Source organism: Daktulosphaira vitifoliae, unplaced genomic scaffold, assembly GCF_025091365.1.
Source record: "Daktulosphaira vitifoliae isolate Bord-2020 unplaced genomic scaffold, ASM2509136v1 Scaffold_4, whole genome shotgun sequence".
NCBI classification, from domain to species: Eukaryota; Metazoa; Arthropoda; class Insecta; order Hemiptera; family Phylloxeridae; genus Daktulosphaira; species Daktulosphaira vitifoliae.
This window is the reverse complement of record NW_026099575.1, coordinates 31932299-31949789: the sequence shown is the minus strand read 5'-3', so window position 1 is coordinate 31949789 and position 17491 is coordinate 31932299. Positions and strand designations below refer to the sequence as shown.

Below are 17491 nucleotides of genomic sequence, written 5' to 3'. Positions count from 1 at the left end.
TATTCAAATGGTAACATTTGGCATAGTTATTTTATAGTTGAAAAAAATTTGTATTTTCTCTCTGTATATGTATACTATATGTACTATCTACTGCTAACGCCCAATAATCCAGTAAATAATATAATGTATACTATTCAAGGGTAAATACTTATTGTTAAGCTAATTAATTAAGTAGTGCATGGTTGTATTTTTAGTGTCAATTTCATAATTCAACAAATTTCATTTGTTTTCAAGTAAAATTTCGTAATCAATGTAGTAATTAAAAGTAAATTAAGCAAAATATTCTTTTATAGTTTTAAAATAAATTAGATTTATAAAAAAACAATTTATCTTAATGGAGCACTGACAAAGTTAATGAAGTCAATCGATTATATTGTAATTGAGTTCTTTTAATTTTACTAAAAGACACAAAAATTCTTCTATTAGGTCTTGAACTGAAAAATAGTTATTTATTTGTGTATTTTTTGTTTTTTGTTATGAATTAAATTGTTTATTTAATAGTATATTTAAATTAGTGGAACTGATGTTCAATCTTGTGGCTATAATAAAATTGAACAAATTACTTGTATTGTATATTTTGAGTCAATTAATAGCTCTGAGCATTTCTATTTGATTTTTCTATTGCTTTACGGGAGCTAATCTACAAAATTAACATCGTTATTTTTAATTTCTGATCATTTATTATTGTTTATTCTACTGATGAATTAGTCGATCAGAAATCATTATGAAGGTTACGATTTTCTAAAATAATTAACTGAACGATTATAATTAAAATATGATCGCCGCTTGTAATTTATTTGTTACTTTTCCGAATGAAATTGTTCGTCTTTGTTTCCCATTGTCTCTTTTATGGATATTCACTTTCTTCGATTGATTCTATAATGATAGTTAACTATGTCTATAGTATTATAACTATTGTATTGACAGTTTTGTCTTGTAGTTGTGTATAAAACTCTTCGTTACATAATCATAATTAGCAGTGAAATGTAAATAGACAATACCGCGTATTGCAAAAAACAATTATTTTACTGGTAAACTAAAAAGTTTAAATAAACCAGCACCAAATAACAATCGAAGTTGTTATGACAATGAACGGGTATGTAAAATATTGGCTGGATGCTTTAAAATCACAATTATGTTTTCACTTAATAGTACACTAGATCTAAATAGAAAAATTTAATTAAAAAAAATTATATAATTGCAATTCTTTTAGAAAAATCTAAAGATTCTTTAAGAATACAGAACCTATATACGAATAAAATAGTTTTATAAGTTTTGACTAAAAGCCATTTTCATAAATGTCTTTATAGAACTGTTATTAAATTAAATATGTGTTATGTAAATATATTTTAATTATATTACAGTATACGACATTTTTATTTTAAACATATTAAAACCTTACAAGAAACTTGTTTTTATTTTTTGTTCTTAATATACTTATGACAGTAGTGTCATTTACATAAGGGTTTATATCAAAAATTTGTAAATTTTGAAACTAAAGAATAATACCAAAAATTATTATAGTAGTGTGTGAACATAAAAATATATTTTAAGTATATGTGCATGCGAAAATTTTTGTAAACGAATTATTCCATAAGATTTTTTCTTACTTTTACTTTTTTGAACATATTATATAATATCAGCTAATATAATCTCAAGTTGGCTACTAAGTTTTACGATGACTTAGCTCTTGCGCCATTTGTTAAATTAACAAGTATATTAACAAATACTGTAGTTAGTACACGCGTTACTGTTATTCGCAAATTGTAAAATATGGTTATATAATGTTGTAAACTAAATATTTTCAAAATATTTACAATTTAGATTTAAGTTGTTAAATTTGCACATAATTTAACAGTTTTTACCTAACAATATATGCCATTTAGGTATATTGACACATAATTGTTAATATATAATAGCTATTAAATAAAGATTGTAATGTATGATTTAATTACATTAGTACAGTAATTACATGTTTGAAAAAAGGCCACATGATTTCTTGTGCTATATTCATACAAAAAAAGTCATTTTATTGTTTATTCCTTAAAAAAATTTCAATTAATGGCATTAAAGTTCAAAATAATTTATGTTATGATGAAAACCTAATGTATATAAAGCATTGGAAAGATAATCATTAACAGAGAATTTAAATTGTGAAAAATGATAATGTTAAGAATTTTTTCAAGTCAAATAATTTACAAATGAAATATTTAGATCTCACGGTAAAAATTTTTGAAATTGATTATTTGCCATGTGTATAAATAGAACTCTTTAGTCTTGAAAAATGTATCAACCAATGTTTTACTCGATGAAAATCTTAAGAAATTCATTCATATAAATATTATATTTATTGGTTTATTATCATTTATAATAAAATGGTATAAATAAGTTTGTTTAACCCATAAAAATTAAAATGATAGTTTTCGATTTACCTATTAAAATCTATTAAAAAAAGGTTATAAAGTGGGGAGGTGTCAATGTTGGAACATAGAAATATTAATAATATTTGACAGTTATTAACTATCACAAAAAACACATCGATGGGATCTGTTAAATTTCATAATTTGTTTATTTATAATTTTACAAATTCCATGATTTAAAATATCACTCGAATATTAAATGCTTGTTAAATTATTTGCTCAATTGAAAAAAACGCTATTTTTTTTATATATTCGTAAGTGATCTTTTTCAAACTATTCCTGGGCTCATGGTTTTCGTTGGACTGTTATAAACAGCATGCCAAAAGAAAGCTTAATTTCTTTAGTTCATTTTTTTTTAATTTTATTAGTATCAGTGTATTTTTAAAGAGTTATAGCAAAATGAACAAAAGTTATGAATTTCACAGAAAAGTCCTATTTTTGGCTTTAATGTTAAAAATAACTCAGAGAAAAAATATCATGGGGATATTTTTATTTTTTTTATCATAAAGTACTCCTAAATTTTTTTTAATTTGATATAGGTTTGAAGAACGTAGACAACTTGGATCATTTTCAAAATTTGAATATAAAGTTTTTTATTTTTTTGAAAATGTTACAATCTTTTTGTATTGACGGCTGATTTTACATAATAAATTAATTAATAGTACAATTTTTTTTTTAATGTTTAAGAGGAAGGATAAGAAGAATGTTTAAGTACATTTTAAAAGCTTTAATTTGATATGGAGTAGAAGTTGTCATACCTTCCGGAAAATTTTCACAAATCAAGTAGAAAAGAAAGTTTTTACATACGTGTTTACTTTCTATACTTAGGTATTTCATAGGATTTTCAGAAAAATAATAGCAAGAGAAATTTTGTTTCTAGTATATCCTATTATGTGATTAAAATATGAAAAAGTTTAAAAATTATTTTATTTACAGTAGCATAATTTTGAGATATTTTTTTGAATTTGTAAGAATAAGTTGGTTTTTATAAATTGTTGATGCCGATAGATTCAACTAGATTTAACTTTCATAAATAACAGTTAAACACAAATTAATTATAATATGCCATAGTTTATTTACACAATGTGCCATGGGTCATTCAATTTACATTTTTATTGGTATTTCTTTTTAAATTACTTTTGCTGACGAAAGTTCTATGACCATTTTAGATAGAGAGGAAAAGAAAAGAGGGATTCAAAATAAATAGCGCATGCACTTTTCACGTAATTTAATCGAATTAAGTGATTTACTTGATTATTTTTATAACTTAAAAACAATAGAATATACATACAAGTAAAAAAATCGATTACAACAGTAAATATTTTCACATAAATGAAATAAGGACAGTATATCAATATAATTTATTATTTATAATATGTACAAAATTATATTGATTTTACCTAAATGATGTATTTAAAAATCTAAGGTCTTAATAATTTAAAAATTATTTGATTTTTATTGTGTTTTCTATTAAAAAATAAAAATAATAGGCTTTAAATTTTTTTTTTGTTAAAAAAAATCTATTTATTATCTATACACAATAGGCATAAATAAGCAAATTAAATGTAAAATACTTGTTATTTACAAAGGCTGAATAAGGGAAGCTATTCAATAACAGAACTTTAAGTTAAGATTTTTTATTATTTGAGAAGATCTTTACGTCATTGCCTTTTGAGATGATAAGATGTATTATTCAGGTTTATTTAGGTAAATACTTTTAAATTTAAAAAGTTTTCCAAGATTCCTTTTCATTATATTTTTTCGGGAAGAATTAATCATTTAAAATATATATATATGTATATAAATATTCAGCTATAAAAAAATGTTGAACAGATATTATATAAGTTAGATATCTTTAAAAGCTTGCAAACTATCAAAAATAAAAAATACATATTGTGTCAAAAACATGAACTGATAGGTTAATTTTAATATCATTTTCGTAATCAAAGGCCCCGAAATACTTAAAATGATCCTTTATCTCTACAATTGACAACTTCTCATTTTTTGTTGACTAGAATTCTTCCTCTTCTTCTTCTTTACCTTAAACTACTTGGGGTCGGCCACTCTTATCCTAAACTTCCACTTGACACGATCTCCCACATCATCTATTTTCATATCGCATTCTATAGCATTCCTCCATCTTTTTTTTGGTCTTCCTCTACTTTTTCTTCCGTCAATATTCAATTCTATAACTGTTCTTACAGCTTCCGATTCTTCTCTTCTCATAACATGACCATCTAAGTCTATTTTCTCTCATCTTATCCACGATTGACGCTTCACCTATACTCCCTCTTATATGCTCGTTTCTTATTCTATCTTTTCTAGTCACTCCACTCATCCATCTAACCATTCTCATCTCTCCTACACTCATTCTCTGCTTTACTTTCTTATCAACCGCCCAACACTCTGAACCATACATCATAGCTGGTCTCACTACAGTCTAATAGAATTTACCTATAAGCTTCATTGGAATTCTTTTATCGCATAAGACGCCAGACGCTTCTCCCCGCCCGCACTTAATCCTGTGTCTTTTGCATAACTAATATTAAATACTTAAAACTTTCCATCACTTCAATCATGTCGTCGCCTATTGTCACTGACCTCCTCGTTTCACCTACCTCGTATTCTCCTTTGTCAAACTCGTACTCTATATAATCTGCCTTACTTCTATTTATTCTTAAACCTTTTTCTTCAAGAGCTGATCTCCACACCTCTAGCCTTTGATTAATTTCCACACTATTTTCTCCTATTAACATTATATCGTCAGCAAACAACATGCACCACGTCACCTCTCCTCGTATTTCTCTAGTAATTTCATACATCACTGTAGAGAATAAATAAGGGCTTAAAGCAGAACCTTGGTGCGCTCCTACTCTTATCCGTAAACCTTCTGTTACTCCTCCAACCTTCTGTTGACTAGAATTATTAATTATAATTTAATTATTTGTTTGATTATAATTTGCAATTAAAAGGAACATATGAATTTATGTACCTTTGTTATAATAAATGTTGTTATATTTGTTAGATAGAAAATTCATTTATTTAATCGGCTTTAATTTTTGATAGCTGAATATTTTCACTGTATACGTTCAATTGTTAAAAAAACGCATCAACGTATAAATAAAATCTCGTACTGGGTATTTATGGAGATTTTCAGTTACAGTTGTACCTTAGGCGATGACATTACCAATGAAATATTTATTGCATATTATGCCAGTATTTTTATATCTTTAATGTTCATCTCCGACATTATTTTTGTAAATTTGAAATGTTGTTGCTACTTTTAAATTCAATGAATTTTAAGCTAAAAATGAAAATAAAAAAACTTTTAACTCTTAACCATAATATGCATGCGATATATAAAAGGTATTTAAATATTTATTGATTTTTATTAAATATTTGATCATCTTAAACTCTCGGCACTTAAATTGGCTGTGAATGATAACTTGATTAATTTTGTTTTATATTAGATAACATTATAAATTGAATTAATTTATTTACCAAATTTTTGTAAATTTCCTGTATGATTTTTTTTTATTTACACCGATTTCAAAATTTATATAATCTGAAAAAGACTATTCAGATAAACCAAAATAAAAGCTCGTTAAATAAAGTCCGTATTAGTAGCATGGGTAAGATAAAGTAATAAATACAAAATTGACATAGAAATAAAAATAGTTTACAATATAAAATGTTTTGCAGTTCTTTTTTTTTTTATCGTAGAAAATGAAAATAATGTTACTACCAATTTAGAATAGATTTGAGCCTTGTGTAAAAATTATTAATAGTGAAAATTATTATAATAAATAGTTTTAAAATTAATGTTTAATTATTTTTGGTTGCCTTTATTTTATAAAAACAATCTGTATATTGTTATATATATATATTTATAAATTAAATTACAGGAATATCAATATGAATATAAGTACTTGTTTGTTTTTTACATTCAAAAGTTTAATCAATTAATTCTTTAATATAAGCTTAAAAAAAAAATGTAAATTAAATGTAATTAATATGTATGACTACATATTGAACTAAAAGACTTATTATACTAAGGGTTATAAAGTTATAGAAATAAGAATTTAGGTGATTTAAACATTTGTTATATTAATGACCTACCATGTTGATATATTTTTAATTTGTTGAATACCTAATAAATTATATTTTTTTACATTATTATTTATTTATATATTTATTTGTTATTTCATTTATATATATATATATATACCTACCTAGATTGGTTACTGTTAATATTTTTTTCTAAACTTGTTTCTGTTATAGTGTAAAATTTAAAAAGACTGTTTTGCATTTATTTTCAAAATAAAATAAAATTTTAATACTGACTTTGTGATGTTTTGTATAATATTCATTTCTAATTAATTTTTAATGTCATAACAAAATCTATAGGTAGATACTAATCTATTTATTTATTTATTGAGATAATTTTTTTTTACTAAGTAAGCATATTTGCTTACTATGATAAATGTTATTTTTAGCCTCTGAGGAGAAATTATTCCGTGTGACTCGGAACGCTCCTTATTTTTTAAAATCTACAGTTTCCCTTCGTAGTTTTTCCCACTTTAACCACTGATTATATTAGATAGTTATTTATTTCATATAGTAAGTCTCTATATAATTTACATTTAAGTCTGTATGGTTGGTGGTCTGAAATGTTAGTCGTGTACATATGTTTTATTAAAGGGTTTAAAATTAAGTTAAGTTAAGTGTGAAATCTAAAATAGTATAATTTTGCAAGTTTGTTAACAGTGTTTATTTGCAATCTTTATGTAAATTATTATTAGTTTTGTATCAAGGTGCATTTGTGAGAATTCGAGGGATATATTTTGAAACACTTGTATGTGTCTTATTGTTGAAGGTTTATCTGATCTTCCATTTGAATTATTGACTTATATATGAATAGTTAAATACTGAGTATTGGGTTAGACTTGAGTAACAGACGTAAAAGATTCCATCTAATAACATAAATGTTAAATTATGAAAATTGAAGTATTTATAAACATATTTTTTAATTGCTCAATAAACATATTAAACTTAGTATTCAAGAAAAATAATTGTTTAGAAATTTTATTAAAATTACGAAATTCAAATATTCTTGTTTAAAATTTTGAATATATTTTATGAAAAAACTAAAATTTTAAAAATAGGACACTTTAATAACTTTAATATGCGAGTGTGTGTGTCTATAAAAAGATATCTACAAAGGGTAAGAAAATATACACATGAACAGTTTGTCAATATTGTTTTAAATCTTTCTGCGTATTAAATTAAAAAAGTAAATTTGAATATTTATTTGAAAGTAAATGAATGTCTATTTGCATAAATTTACAATATAGCCTAAGAAAAAGTAATAATCTAGTTCGTTCAACTCATTCAGTTTTTAAACTAAGGAAAAGCTTTTTCCTTATGAAATTTGTCTTGTATATTCAAGTAATTAACATGCATCATGTTATATAAAGATAGAATAATATTCTATGAATTATAACATAATTTTTTCTGATCTACATATTTTGTATATAAATATATATAAATAAAATTAATAAACGTTTTTTTGTAAAACAATTATTATATAGTAAATTATACTGATGTGTTAATTGTTGAAGACAATTTATTTGGTTAACTCAGCCGGTAAATAGAAGTCTGTTGCTAATAGAAGTTATTATAGTTTGAGTTTTTATGGATTAACGCATAATGAAAAAATAAAAATAAATGTATTCATAATAAAAAAATAACACCAATACAGCTGAGAGTCAATGGTAATTGTTTTCCAAATTTAAACAAAATAGACCCCTTGAACGTGTTTGTTTTTTTATTCGCATGTACTTGGCGGTATAAAATTTTGCTAAATCGTACACTACCAATTTGCCACAGGTATACCAGTACGATCTTAAAATAACGTGTATTTATTCTTCGTTTTTTGTGCATGTACGTTGCCTTTATATTATAGCAAGGAGCAGTTGAAATTCAATTTACTCAAAAGCAAACAACCTTTAAAATACTTGTGATTTACACAAAAGCTTTCTTACCACAATAGTTAATTCAATATCATAAATACATTGAATTAAAAAAAGTGTTTTGATTACTCTTTTGGTATTAAAGTGTTTTACGTGAAAACTTCCTAATAGCAACTAAAAATAATATTGAACTATTAATGTGTTGAAGCTGTCGTGGATTGTTGTATCACTTGAAATGTTTATATAAAACTATGACAAACTTGATCATCAATCTATTTTTTGTTTATTTCAATTATTTTTAATAAGATATTACCTAACAAAAAGAAATTTCATGATGTCGATGTGATAAAATTGACAGAAGAGATACGCATACTATAGTTTTTTTCTTTTTGTAATATTATTAGTATATTCTTTAGGTTTTATGTGGCAAATAAAATATCCGATCACTGTGACATTTTTATAACATAAATTCTTCGAAACCTATCCTGAAAGAATTTATTAGTTCATCGAATGTTGGACGTTTGGAGTTTTTACGATGGAAACTCACAGGTGAACTTTTTTTGTTCATATCCAGTAATATTATCTGGTTATTTATTTTTATTTAGGCCCATGATCCCTCACACTAAATTTAATTCTGCTGAAAAACTATACATCTTACATAAATATCGAATGCTTAAGTAAGATTCCATTTTTATAAAGAACACATTTTACTGGTCAACAAGCAAAGTACTCATGAAAAAAATACTTATTATTTCAATGGAATGAAAAATAAATGATAATTTTTATGCATAATAAATTAACACTTTGTAAGAGAATTAATCAATGTCAATAATAACAATTTTTGCGCTAAATTATAATTTAACTCAATGCGCGCATTTATTATATTTCTTTGAATTCAATTTAATAAAGAAATATATTAATATAACGTGTTCGAAAACAAACAAATGAAAAAAAAAACTATTCTTATTGTTTACCTGATTTATCACAATTGATCTAATTTCTTAAACTTTAATCTAAATAATTTAACTTAAGTAAAAACGAAAAGTAGACATTACTTATTTAATAAGTTTTATTTTATGATGATGGTTCATTTTAAGTAATTGTGACTTTTTGATTTTTATTTATATAATAATAGATTAATGGAGAAATTATTATTTTTTGCTAATTAAATTTTATTACTGAACATATTATTACTCTTGTGGTTAATTTAAATTACACTGAAGCTACTATGTTTCTCAGTAGATGTGCTTATAAGTTGAATAATGAATTAAATACGTTTTAAGTTCTTCTTTTGTATTTAATTTCCATCGACTACCAGATAATGAACTAATTAATTTTTAACTATTCGAGTAACAATCTCTTAAACGTGATAAAAGGTAAAATTAATTTACCAATTTTTGAAAAATGTTTAAATGTTAGAAATTTATAATACATTATTTCAATGCGCGAGCAAAATAATATTATACACTTAATTATTTAAATAAAATTGAACTTAAATTATAATAAAAATAAAGTTTTTAACGCAAGTATCAATAAATTATCATAAAATTTAATATGTTATATTTTAAATATTGGAAAATTATAGTCCTACTTAATTCTACATTAATTTCACGCATATTTATTGATACACTTAGTTAATTTTATATTTATATGTTTTCAGCTATCCTTATTGCTCAGGTGCTCAAGCTCCCGGTTTAGCTGCGGATATGAAATTTAAAGATAACGTTATAGCTTTCATTGGACCTGTTTGTGCATTCGCTTTAGAACCAGTTGCTAGATTAGCAGCTTATTGGAATTTACCAATTATAACTGGGATGGGAGACCAGGTAAAAGAAGCAGCTAAAAATCAAATCAAATTATGAATGCATACAATATTAATTTTTAAAACATTGGCACTAATCTTGTAGTTAAATATGAACTTAATATTTTTTTTAATTAGAATGCAAATATAATTTTTAGCCACCAGCTGAAGGGCAAGTATCACTTATGCCGGCAATACTTGGCAAGAAAAATGAATCGGTAATTACTGCCAATTATTTTATAAAAATATTAGTACAGAATAAGCACGCGGAATTCTCATTTGATTATTTATATAACACAATGACTAATTAAGAATATTTTTTGTGAATTTTTCTAAAGATTGATCAATTTTGGGTAAGACACTTTTTCATACAGAAAGTATTGAAATTTTTTTGAAAAAGAGAAAAATTTTCTGGTTTAAAAATTCTATAAAGTTATTGTACAAGACAACAGTCTTTTTTTCTGTCTTCAAAATTTAGATGAATTTTGAATTATATGGAATTTTGACACATAAATATATATATACATTTTTTAAATTGTATAATATAATTTTATGATATTAAAAGAGATTTGTTGAAAATTTGAAACTTATCCATAAAATTTACCGTTTTTATAGAAATTTAAAATTGAATTTGATGGACAATTTTGCTTGGCTTTCCATTATAATTATTTTAAAATTAATCCCATAATTATGAAATTAATATCAATAAGAAAATTTATTATTTTTTTATTTGATAAATACCTGGAAAATAGTAATTATAAAAAGAACATATACGTACACTCAAATATTTATACAAATTTAATATTATTTGCATAAATCGTCTTTTAGTAAAATTTTTTTGTTAATTAAACAAAATAATTAAGAGTATATATGCATTTTTTGACGTTTAAATCAATGGTGAAATTATATTTGGCATATATTTCTTGATATAATTATTTTTTTTTACTACTAAACTAGTGGCCAATTGTAATTTTCAAAATATTCATCTCTTTTAATTTCCAATTAGTTGAATAAATGAGCAATCAATACCCCAACATTTTGTAATATCCACAGAATTTTCAATTTGGGCTAATAGATAAGGAACATAAACTATTATTAAAGTAATTTTTAAGTGCGTTACAATATTTATTCTAATTATAATTATTAAAAATATTTTTTTACGTTTAAACTGGGTATTCTCTTCAGTTTTTTTTACATTTTAATTATCTTTGGACAACCTTTTGATTCTCGCCTGGTTTAACACTATTGTTGTTTTCATTATGGATTGCTTTGAATTGATGACGTTCTGTTAAAGATCGGTCTTTGACTATTGTTATTTCATTTACTGATGATGGTGACACGCGTTTATGTTTAATAAATAAGGAAATGACTCGCTCAACGTCAGTTGTGTTATTAAGTACTCAAATTATTAGTTCAAATTATCCCTTCAGCTATAAATAACCTTAACTTTAATTGTTTTTTAATTGGAACCTCTATTTTTAATTTGATAATATGATTGACAAATAAATTACAAACAATTTTGTTCTTATTTTTTTTTTAGTTATACTATATAGTATTTTAAAATTCAATAATTTGGGATTAATTTACTATTTAATCGTATACAGAGTGGCCCACCACTCACTGACAACTTAAATAACTTTTGATCCAGTTAATATTTTTAGCTGATTTTTTTTTTAAATAATAGTTATACGTTAGGTCCATAGCTATATCTCAATAATTAATTTTTTTACATTTTATTAAAAATATTATTTATTTTTAAATTTTAAATAAAATGTAAAAAAAAATTTAAGAGAGCTATTTTGTAGAGTAGAATTTAAGAAAAATTTTAGTAAAAAAATATCTTATTAATATTCAGTAGTAAATATTCTGTAGCGTTTTGAAGTTTGTGAAAATTTGAATTTTCATGTATTATTTTACGGTATTAAACATTGAAATACGTATTGAGAAAAGGACAGAAGAAAACGCTATCTTTTCAAGATTACTGTGTATACATATGATGATAGTGTGTATACATTACAAACTTGGCATAAATACCATGATAAGAAATTAGATAAGGCAATTATTACTTATCACTCTCATTCAAAAGTATATTGAAAAGATAGCGTTTTCTTCTGTCCTTTTCTCAATACGTATTTCAATGTTTAATACCGTAAAATAGTACATGAAAATTCAAATTTTCACAAACTTCAAAACGCTACAGAATATTTACTACTCAATATTAATAAGATATTTTTTTACTAAAATTTTTCTTAAATTCTACTCTACAAAATATTAGATTTTTTTTTTACATTTTATTTAAAATTTAAAAATAATTAATAATTTTAATAAAATGTAAAAAAATTAATTATTGAGATTTAGCTATGGACCTAACGTATAACTTTTATTTAAAAAAAAAAATCAACTAAAAATATTAAATTTAATTTAAGTTGTCAGTGAGTGGTGGGCCACCCTGTATATGATTACTATTTTTAAATATTAACATATAATCTAGTTTTTAACAGACTTTCTAAAAGTAAGAGGTTATCAATTCGATTGTATTTTTACGTTTATTATATCAGAATTCTGTAATTAAAAAAAGATACATTTTTAGATTAGTACCATAGAAATTACATAAAAATTTCAGTGCTTTGGTTTTTAAATTAAAATAACTAGCAAAATACGATATCCAAGAAAACGAAATTGCGATTTTGCTTTATTGTGACATTTTAGTGGTGTTTACGGTCACTAATATAGTCCCACTAATGTATAAAATAAATCAGATTTTATTTTAATTATAATCTGATTTTTTTTATTATTTTTAGTGTTTTTTTTCATAACAGATTTTTTTGAAGAATGTTTTTTTTTTGTAAACATTTTTTATTGATTTACTTATTAGTATCCAACATATGAAAATCTTATTTTTAGTAATTTGTGTTCACTAATAGTCGCATACATATCTATTCAACACAAGTCTATTATCGTACATTGTGGATCGATAGTGTGGAAAATATTTATTGATAAGAAATTAAAAAAATGATTTATGGTTAATTAAAACAGATTATTGCTGTCTCCGGTATTAGGAAATCCAAAATTATGATGAATTTTTACTTTAATCCTATTTTTCAAACAAATTTAAATCCGAACGATTGATCGAATAAAAAAGTTATATATCCAGTTAATAATATGCATTCACATTTAAAAAAAGTTATGATTATTTATTCTTAAAAATAATAATAATATAATTAATTGCATATTATTGTAGTTTTTCAAGCCAAACATTTTTTTCTCTAAAAAAATTAAACATTTACAATTTTTCATGAGAAAATGAACATCTAATCTAAAATTAATCACCACTATTCCTATTTCATTATTTTTGGATGATTGTATGTTTTTATAGCAAATATTACCGTTCTTAAACTTATAAAAAACATTTCCATATACTACCAATAAATGTTTAGCAAGTAACAGCGAAGCAACTTTTACGCTACAAGATGATATATAATCATATGCTTCCCAAAAGTTAATGTTTAACTGTTCTTACTTTGTGTCCGACGACGATACACTAATTAAATCATACGATGTACCGCAAAGAACAAAAGGTATTACTCCATCAGCCCTTTATTCAAATTATTAAAAACGCATGAAACTCGTGAAATATTCATTTTAAAGAACCAAATTTCTTTTAAACTTTTAAAAATAGGATTTTTTTTAAATTACCTGAATTTCATTATTGAAATAAAGATAAAGTAATAAAATTAAAAAAGTGACAACCTTTTTTTCCTTTGTAATAATCATATAATTATTTAATATTTAAATTTACACTAATATAGATGTAAAAAATTTTTTTTTAATTAGTAAAAAATATTATCAAAACTTATTTTAAACTACTAAATTGAATGTTGAAAATCAACAAAAAAAATGGATTAACTATCTTTATTTCTATTCACGGATGTAAATCACACCTACAAATTTATTAAATAATATGCTAATAAAAATACATATATATTAAGGCAAATAGTGTAACTTTATGTAAAAACATATAAAACATTTAAGGTATTTTTAATCTACGAGATTTAAAAAGATCTGAATCAAAATTCTTTTATGACTGCACCCTCATATTATCCCAAAGAAATAGTTTCTTTTTAAAAAAATGTGTAAGTATTTCTGTTACGTAGTGAAATTAAGTAGGACAAAAAACCGAATAAATATTTTCAAGGAAATTTATAAGTTACAAAGGTATACTTCTTAAATTTTCTTTAATGGAATTTTGTTTTTTGTGTAAAAAATTGTTCAAAACCAAAACTAAAATGTATTTTTTACTTGAAATTCTATGTGTTATTTACTATAGTAAGAGTCGAATTATTATTTTTTATGTTAAAAAAAATAACATTTAAAAGGTGTCTTTAAAAATTAAACGTTCTAGCATTTATTTTATTTTGTGGTCCTTCCATTTCTAAGTCATCGCATATTGATTATAACGAATACATAATAATATAATTATATTTAATGATATACAATAACAATGTATAGTAAAGATTGTAATTTTTATTTCTAGGGAAATTTTAATGATAAATCAGAGTATCCGACACTTACTAGAATGTCTTATTGTCAATGCCGATTAACTCTGGTGTTTCTTAGTATTTTTAAAAATTTTAATTGGAAACACGTGGCTCTAATTATTGACCGGTCCGATTTGTTTTCCCTGACTGTTGGTAAGTTAATTTTTATTACTAGTGTATCTAAATACCGCGTTATTTACCGGGAAATATACTTGAACATTAAATAAATTTAAACTAACATAATCGCCAAAAATAATTTTAATAAAATAATTGAGAGTTTTTTTCAAATTCTTAAATAATAAACGCACAAAAAAATATTTTTTTATTTTTACGTTTTCTACGAAACATAGTGTTTAATATAAAATCAAATGTATGCAGTAACTATACTCTTAAAAATTTTATTGGGTTAGTGCAGGCTTGAAGATCATAATTTAATTAATTTTGCTATCATTGAAATTTTTAATGTAATCTTAATTAATATTTTTTAGGTAAAAACTTGGAAAACGGTCTCCGCAGAGGAAGTGTTTCGACGTATATTCGGGATTTTGATGGTAATGACGATGATCCCTGTGAAACGTATCTAAGAGATGCCAGCATGTATGCAAGAGGTAATTAATCAACATTAACTGACAACTAATAACTTTTGAATTAGGCTTGCTATTTTGTTTTATAATATTCAGCGATCGTGCTAATCTGAATGTTAATTGTGCCTTGAATATTTCAGATTACTGATTTTTGCGGATTGTTAGTACTTAAAAATAAATAATGAGAAATTTATTAATTGCTTAATCAATAATGAAGTGTAGTTATAATCGTTTTTGTTAGGTTAGAAAATATTTTAAATAATTAATTTATATAATATGTATTTAACAAAATTGAAATAAATTTAAGATTTGCAATTTAATTGAGGTTTTATGCATCAAATGAAAAATGTGATTTTGTAATGTATGCTGAACATCAAAATATGCAAACAAATTCCATACATTATTAAATTAATGGTAGTTTCAGAAATGTGAAATATTGTGTATTGTCAATTCTTTATTTTTTCCTGGTTTTTGAAATACAAGTGATTCTTATAAAACTATGAACTATTTATTGTTATACCCTCTAAAATTTTGTTTTAATTTTTTTTAGTATAAAATAGTTGTCAATTTGTATTTTAGAAATATTTAATTTCATTATACATTAAATAAATATTTTTAAACTATTAAAATGAACTAACAAGTTCCAATATTTTTTTCATTTTATCGCAATACTTTAAAGACACTAACAAAAAACTAAAAAATTTTTAAATTAATATTTATGTAAAAGTTAAACTTTCTAACATAAATCATGTAAATATTTCAGTTATTATATTGTGTGTACGAGGGACTTTAGTACGGAAATGTATGCTAGCTGCACACAAAATCGGAATGACTAAAGGTGAATGGGCATTTTTAGACGTAGAGTTAGTTCAGGTAATAAAGACAAGTATTTAGTTTTTAGCTTGAATAACTCAAACCAATTTTTTTCATATATAAATATTGTTATTTTTACACATGTGTATCGCAAAATAAAATCTGAGTGATTTTTTAAATAGTATAGATAGATAGATAGATAAGTTCTTTTTCTTCCTCGCCTTAAACTCAACTACTTGGGGTCGGCCACACTTATTCTAAACATCCACTTGATCTCCCCATCATCTACGCTCACATCAGCTAGCCTCATATCGCATTCAATGGCATCTCTTTTTTGGTCTTTCTCTACCTCTTCTTTCTTCAAAATTCATTTCTGTAACTGTTCTTACAGCTTTCGATTCTTCTCTTCTCATAACGTGACCAAACCATCTAAGTCTATTTTCTCTCATCTTATCCACGATTGACGCAACACCTATACTTCCTCTTTTATGCTCTTTCGTTAACCTATCTTCTCTAGTCACTCCACTTATCCATCTAAGCATTCTCATCTCTGCTATAATCATTCTCTGCTCAACTTTATTATGAACCTCCAAACACTCTGAACCATACATCATAGCTGATCTCACTACAGTCTAATAGAATTTACCTTTAAGCTTCATTGGAATTCTTTTATCGCATAAGACGCCAGAAGCTTCTTTCCACTTCAACCACCCGCACTTAATCCTGTGTCTTACATCCTCGTCAATACCACCGATCTTTTGCACAAATCACCCTAAATACTTAAAAATACTTGTGGGTTATATCTTACAACACACAATTATTTAAATGGCGGTAGACTTTTATTAAACAAAATTATAACACTAAAATAGACGTATAAACACTAAAAGAAAATATATGTATATACAGTAAGGAAAAATAAAATAATCGAAGTAAACATAATACACGATGACAACAGCGGCGGGGTGTAGCGGTCGTGTAGCGTATCGCGGACTAGACAGTCTGAACTGAACTAACTCACTGACTGATTCTTCCGATATATATATAGCTCCGATAAGGCTCTCGCTAATTCTAGAATATTCTATACCCGCGTAGGTTATCTTATGGCGTTATCGAAGTTTCTCGAAGGTTTTTTGATAACGAGAACATTCGAGAATATTCGTTGCGTATGTTTTGGTCGCTACATACTCTTTCCACCTTTTTTTCACATCATCATCATTCTAAAGTACCTTATTATCAACACTTTTTATACACCTCATATAATGATAATCTTTAGACCTTTTCTCTCTTACATTTGCAAGTCTATAGATTTCTTTTCGCCTTCCTTTGTTCCTAGCCTATCATATAAATCATACCTCTTAAACTT

At 24.5% G+C, this 17491-nt stretch overlaps 1 protein-coding gene across 4 annotated transcripts in view; it reads left to right on the top strand.

Annotated features, from left to right (window-relative positions):
* The window catches only part of LOC126905811 (atrial natriuretic peptide receptor 1), a 33122-nt gene that overhangs the window by 9322 nt on the left and 6309 nt on the right, over positions 1 to 17491 (top strand). For 3 of the 4 annotated variants that reach the window (XR_007704114.1, XM_050685883.1, XM_050685882.1), the window contains exons 2-6: positions 10053 to 10218; positions 10352 to 10411; positions 14728 to 14884; positions 15220 to 15339; positions 16079 to 16188. Coding sequence is in view for 3 of the 4 variants with exons in the window: in XM_050685882.1 (XP_050541839.1) it covers positions 10053 to 10218; positions 10352 to 10411; positions 14728 to 14884; positions 15220 to 15339; positions 16079 to 16188 (613 nt within the window). In the remaining variant the exon portion in view is untranslated. Of the gene's footprint in view, positions 1 to 10052; positions 10219 to 10331; positions 10412 to 14727; positions 14885 to 15219; positions 15340 to 16078; positions 16189 to 17491 lie in introns of those variants that run through there. The other variant, XM_050685884.1, reaches the window with a different exon arrangement.